The sequence below is a fragment of the Salvelinus sp. IW2-2015 genome, linkage group LG18, assembly GCF_002910315.2.
Source record: "Salvelinus sp. IW2-2015 linkage group LG18, ASM291031v2, whole genome shotgun sequence".
Taxonomy (NCBI): Eukaryota; Metazoa; Chordata; class Actinopteri; order Salmoniformes; family Salmonidae; genus Salvelinus; species Salvelinus sp. IW2-2015.
This window is the reverse complement of record NC_036858.1, coordinates 15,906,555-15,912,919: the sequence shown is the minus strand read 5'-3', so window position 1 is coordinate 15,912,919 and position 6,365 is coordinate 15,906,555. Positions and strand designations below refer to the sequence as shown.

At 45.1% G+C, this 6,365-nt stretch overlaps 1 protein-coding gene across 1 annotated transcript in view; it reads right to left on the bottom strand.

Annotated features, from left to right (window-relative positions):
- Nucleotides 1-5,338: 5,338 nt before the first annotated feature.
- LOC111978815 (rho-related GTP-binding protein RhoN) overlaps nucleotides 5,339-6,365 on the bottom strand; it is a 47,800-nt gene continuing 46,773 nt past the window's right edge. Inside the window, exon 5 of the mRNA XM_024009070.2 lies at nucleotides 5,339-5,690. Coding sequence (XP_023864838.1) covers nucleotides 5,436-5,690 — 255 coding nt within the window. The 3' untranslated portion in view covers nucleotides 5,339-5,435. The remainder of the gene's footprint in view (nucleotides 5,691-6,365) is intronic.

The following is a 6,365-nucleotide window of genomic DNA, read 5'->3' as shown; positions in this document are numbered from 1 at the left end:
GTGAGCATTTCTCCTTTGCAAATATAATCTATCCACCTGACAGGTGTGGCATATCAAGAAGCTGATTAAACAGCATGATCATTACACAGGTGCACCTTGTGCTGGGGACAATAAAAGGCCACTCTATAATGTGCAGTTTTGTCACAACACAATGCAACAAGTTTTGAGGGAGCATGCAATTTACAGGTTGACTGCAGGAATGTCCACCAGAGCTGTTGCCAGATAATTTAATGTTATTTTCTCTACCATAAACCGCCTCCAACGTTGTTTTAGAGAATTTGGCAGTACGTCCAACCGGCCTCACAACCACAGACGACGTGTAACCACGACAGCCCAGGCTTCTTCACTGAGTGATCGTCTGAGGAAGGGGAGTGGGGTGCTGAGGAGTATTTTTTGTATGCAATAAAGTCCTTTTGTGGGGGAAAACTCACCCAGTGGGTGGACCTGGCTCCCAAGTGGATGGGTCTATGCCCTCCCAGGCCCACCCATGGCTGCGCCCCTGCCCAGTCATGTGAAATCCATAGATCAGGGCCTAATGAATGTATTTCAATTGACTGATTACAGTTCATAGAAGGAAACTCAGTCAAATCTTTGAAATTGTTGCATGTTGCATTCATATTTTTGTTCACTATAAGTGATGTCTGGGATGTTCATATGAGGGTGTGTGTGTGTCGTCAACATTCCGTAGTCTCACCACTGTGAATAGAGTGCAGCTGTCTGTGATGAGCCGATTGCTCTCACGATTACCCGGCTCTCTAGCGGCAGAGGTAACGTTTCAGCAACCGTTTTGGAACATCCCTTACTCACAACCTCACACACACACAGAGACACACAAACTGACTCTCTCACACACAAAGTGAACTCCCTCCCTCACACACACACACACACACACACACACACACACACACACACACACACACACACACNCACACACACACACACACACACACACACACACACACACACACACACACACACACACACACACACTGCTGCAGTGCAAACATCGCTAATACCTCACAGGAGTCAGAGGCCCCTGTCATCTCCACACACACTCCGTAGTTACATTGTCGGAAACACACTTGTGTGTGTCACCCTGGTGTGTGTGTGTATATCTGTTTATCACGCTGCGTATGGGTGTGAAAAAGAGTCACCCGTCGGTCCTGGAGCCCTGCGCTGGTTGTCTCGAACTGTTGTGTGGAGAGTTCGAGCCCTCACGGACACAGACTGCAAATATGTTTTACCTGCTCAATTTTACATGCTGTCTAAATGGGTCATGCATTGTTAATGCCTCACTGTCTCCACAGACATGGCAGCCGTAACCATCGCATTGTCATAATGGCTTGCGTTACTGGAGTAGGATGCCGTTACACTGATCTGAAGTCAGTTTTGCTTTGTTCCCCCATAATGGTTAAGGTAAGGCATCGGGGAGGGTGAGCTGATCCTAGATCCGTGCCGAAGGGTAACTTCTGTTTGGAGCGGCGTATTACAAAGCGGTTTTATGGGCTCTTAGCACTGATTTACAGTCAGTTTGACGTTTTCTCCCCTAATGGTTAATGTTAGGCATCGGGGGGTGAGCTGATCCTAGATCTGTACCTAAGGCTAACTTCTATTCCAAAGTTTTATGGCAGCTGACACAATGCAAGCGGGAGCCACCATTAAAGATGCAGGAGGGTCTGGTCAGGGAGAACCACTAATCATGCAAGTTTATGGTGGGATTAAAAGGAAAGATGGATCCTCTCTAAATTGTGTGTGTGTGTGTGGAGCTAATGATATAAACTGGAGGCTCTATGGGCCTCTGTGTAGTTAACATTTCATATAGTATGTAGGTAGACAATACACCCCTCCCTCCCTCTAGCATCCGACTGTGTGTACGTACACAGACACACCGTCTGGTGCTCAGTCCTGTGGGGCATGTTGACAACAGGTGACATATCATAATGTTTGTGTGTGTGTGAATCTGCTCCAGGGGAGAACTGCTTTGACTTGGTGTGTGTATATGTGTGTGTGACTGTTTTTTTCCAATGGTAAACAGCCTGAGTAAGACATCTTCATTTATCCACCATCATTGGTTCTGAGTCTCATGTTAATGCTTACAGTATTCTTATGAATGCCTTTTTTAYAAGGTTTTTGTTTGTCGGATCTCATTGTTATAGTGACATTTGTCAATAAAACTCGTGAATTTAACTTTTTATGTCAAATTGGTTTACATTTTACCTGTAGCCCTGGTTGTCCTGAAAAGAAAACAGTAACACGCTTACTGGCCCAATGTGTGTGCCTCATATAAAAAATGATTTTTTTGTCTGTACATGGACAGTGATTCACAGGGTGGAGGTGACGGAAGAGGTAGAACTGAACTGGCCTCGTGGTTTGTGGGTGAGTGTGTCGAAGCTGAGACCAACGAGAGGCACGCTAGAGGTGCGAGCCACAAGGCCCTAACCCAGGTAAGCCGGCCAAAGAGCCGTTTCTAAGCCAGTGAGCAAACGCATCCTAATGAGGGTCACTGACTGGAGGTTGATCCCCCGCACGTTAGACAGAGCTGGCAGGTGATTCATCAAACTCATGCAAACCAGTTGGCCTATGTTACACACATTTCATCCAGGGTGGTGTTCATTTGGGTGCACTGTAGCAAAACATTTCGCAGCGTAAAACGAAAGCAAAGCATTTAGTTAGCATTGCACAAGTTCAGAAACCTTGTTTCACTCAGTTTCTGACCATTTTCTTCCGTTTTCTCTCCTAAGCCTGACCCAGATGAGTGCAATGCTGTTGCTGAAGTGACTGGAATTCGGGTGGCATTGACCCCAATGACACAATTGTGAACAGACTGTGGTCCACGCTGTAGGAACACTAGCCGCTTCAGGCAGTTCAAGTAGAGTCACATAGAGGACAAGGAGGAGCAGCAAGGACAAGAGGAGATGGGGTGAGTGTTTGCCTAAACATGGCCACTAGCCTTGGGGTAAAGGAAAGGGACAAGACAACAAGGTGAGGGCAGACAGAATGGAGGTTTGTCATCTGAATGTTTGCTGAAGGCTCAGGCAAGGGGATGATGACTGTGTTAGTCCACACAGTAGCTCTAGGGTGTAGAATTAGATGGTGGAGTTGACTAGTATTGTGTTATTGGAGGTTTTGGAGCTGACTAGTACTGATGAACTAGAACCTGCTAGTACTGCGGTAGGGAGTAGAATGTGGTGGAGCTGACTAGTTCTGGGTTGCAGAGTGGACTGTGTGTTGTAGTTGATTGACTAGCTTTAGGTTATGGAGTAGAATGTAGTCACGAAAACAGAAATATCTTTGCATCTAAAGCCACTTGCCAAACACTGCGCTCACTCCATTGGCAAATACATTAAAAAGGATCAATAAAATACTGTATATGTACAAGTGTGGACCAAAATGGGTTTATTAAAAGCTCTGGTGAAAGCTTAGACCGTGATACAAGACCATGGCTTGCAATACCAGAGTAAGTCTCTGTGACTGGAGGCCAACACTGGCCTTGCCTTGGGCGCACCGCGCGACCTCGCACTCCAAGCCGCATGGAGACATTGCGGTGACGCTGTGAACTGTCACTTTGTGAAATGACACTGCTCACAGAGGCGGTAACGTGCTGGGGGGGCTCCGCTGCATGGAGGGAGGGAGAGAGGCGGGAGAAGGATTTAGGAGGAGAAACTGTGGTGAGCTGTGAGCACTAGAAAATGTCACAAAAATGTCACACTAGAGGGCTCAAGTCTACCGACTAGGCACCAGTCTATATGTGTAGTGTTACGATAGAACAACGGTTTAGATTGAAGCACTAGAACTTAACTGGATGTGCTATACTGTTGTTAGCCTACTTATCAGAACAAGGCTTTTTGACTTTGAGAGTAACTCGACGTTTCGAAGCTGGAATTCTAGTATTTCAGTTCTGGTTGACTGAATCAAATACAAGTAACTGCCAAAATAAAGGAAACACGCGAGTAAATGAAGGATACAACATATATTGAAAGCAAATGCTTCCACACAGGTGTGGTTCCTGAGTTAATTAAGCAATTAACATCCCATCATGCTTAGGGTCATGTACTCTTAAAAAATTGCCAGTTGTCCATTATTTTGGGTACCATGCCTAGAAGAGATCTCAGTGGGTTTGAAAGAGGGGTCTCAAATGAGCATTGTGTGTGTGTGTCAGTCACCAGATCTCAACCCAATTGAACACTTATAGGAGATTCTGGAAAGTTGCCTGAGACAGTGTTTCCACCAGCATCAACAAAAACACAAAATTATGGAATTTCTCATGGAAGAATGGTGTCACATCCCTCCAATAGAGTTCCATACACTTGTAGAATCATTGAAGTTGTTCTGGCAGCTCGTGGTGGCCCAACGGCCTATTAAGGCACTATGTTGGTGTTTCCTTTATTTTGTCAGTTACCTGTGTATCAGCTACTGTGAGAAAAGTTAACATTGTCAGTGTTATGTGGTTTATACATGGCTGGCTATGTAGCAATAGCATGTTAAGGCCAACAACTTGAAGTTAACATTGCCTTAATGTTGTGGGTTGGGTATTTTCATGGTACCAAATCTAATTCTTTATCTCACTTATTCAAAACAATGTATGTTTCTGGTCTCTGTGTCTTTGGATCCTGAGGGAGCTGGATGGATTACAGTCATGTTAACAAATAATAAAACCAGGGTTAAATTCTCTTCATTTAGCAGAGAAAGTTACTTTATTTCAGCATCACACGACATCGCAAGACATATAGCAAAAACTGTGTTATAACCATTTTCCTTCTGAGATTTCCCTCAAATATAATTGTTCAAATAAGAAATGTTAATTTTCAGTAACACATCAATGTTATGTGGTGTCAGTGATTTGTTACGTTTTTTTCCCTCCAAAGCACTTGTGGGTTTAGAACATTTGTGTCACGTTGGCCCATTGTTTGTTTTTTGTCGCTCTGGGCACGAAACCTTGGTTTGTTAAGCTTCATCTCGTTGTCTCAGATGAAATAGTAATATAATTCCCCGACATTTAAGTCGGTACAGTTTGTGTGCATGTTTTTGTGCTTCATTTAGTTAAACACTTAAATAGAATGCCATCTCAGGACAGGACACTACAGAATAGAAAATAATTCCAGGACAATCTCATTACAATTGGCTCGTCTGAATTTTCCCAACCACTTCATTATTTTTTCATTACCTCCTTCACCCCCCCCCCATCCCCTCGTATTTTCTCTCTCACTGTATTCCTATAGCCAACAAATCCATGTTTTTGTCCATGTTTCTCCGTTGTTCTTTCTCCACAGGTTGATGGTTTAAAAAGGAAAATCGTCGTCATCGCTGCAATGACCTGCATTCATCAGCAGCGAGAAGAAAAAAAATTCAACCAATAAATAAAGTACATTTATAATATACATTGTCTCTTTTGTACATCGTTTGGGTCAGTTGGTACAGTCTGGCCAGTCCGACCCCTACATGAGCACACAGCTCTTGGCCCGGTTCTTTCTCATGGCGGGGGGGTGCTCCAGAACCTCAGTCCGGGGCGGTTGCTGGGAGACCCGCTTGAGGCCGCGGCGCGAGCCGCTGCGTTTTAGCTGGGGCCGGTGGAGGCGCGTTACCGAGGTCAGGGTGGTGACGTGGAAGACGTCGCGGACGCTGTTCTCCGAGTACTTGGACGTGCACTCTGTGTAGGCCACGGCGCCGATCTGCCTCGCCAGGGTAGTGCCCTGGAGATGGAGAGAGATGAAGAGTCACGTTAAGAAATTAGAATTTACACTTTTGACAAGGGTGAGAACACAGAGAGTGGTTTATAGGAAGAGAGGGTGAATTAATATGAGGTAGAGAGAGTATGTGGATTCAAACATACAGGGCTTATTTCGTGGCTTTTTTTTACGGGTGGCAGGTAGCCTAGTGGTTAGAGCGCTGGGCCAATAACCGAAAGGTCGCTGGTACGCCCTTGAGCAAGGCACTTAACCCTAATTTGCCCCAGGGGTGCCGTACTACTATGGCTGACCCTGTAAAACAAAACATCCATTGCACCTATCTGGTATATGTGACAATAAAACATTTCTCATTTATTTTTTTATGGGATTCAATGCCTAGAACGATGCAGATAAAAATCTATGTATGTTCCATACTGCTCATTTGAGTAAATCCCATCTAGTCACATAAACGTGTCGCTCTGGTCGTGTCGCTCAGACCCTTGTTGCGTTCCAGGTCATCTTTATTACAGTCTCGCTGCACAGATGATCAGATCTCACAGTGTTTCACGTCTCAGGAACTCATTGGTATGATAAAGCGATCTTCTGAGATGTGCTCCACAAAAAAGACCACCTTGAATGGGCCCATTATCTCAGAGATGAGTTGGGTCACCGGGTCTCTCTCTCTACCCCCCCCCCCCC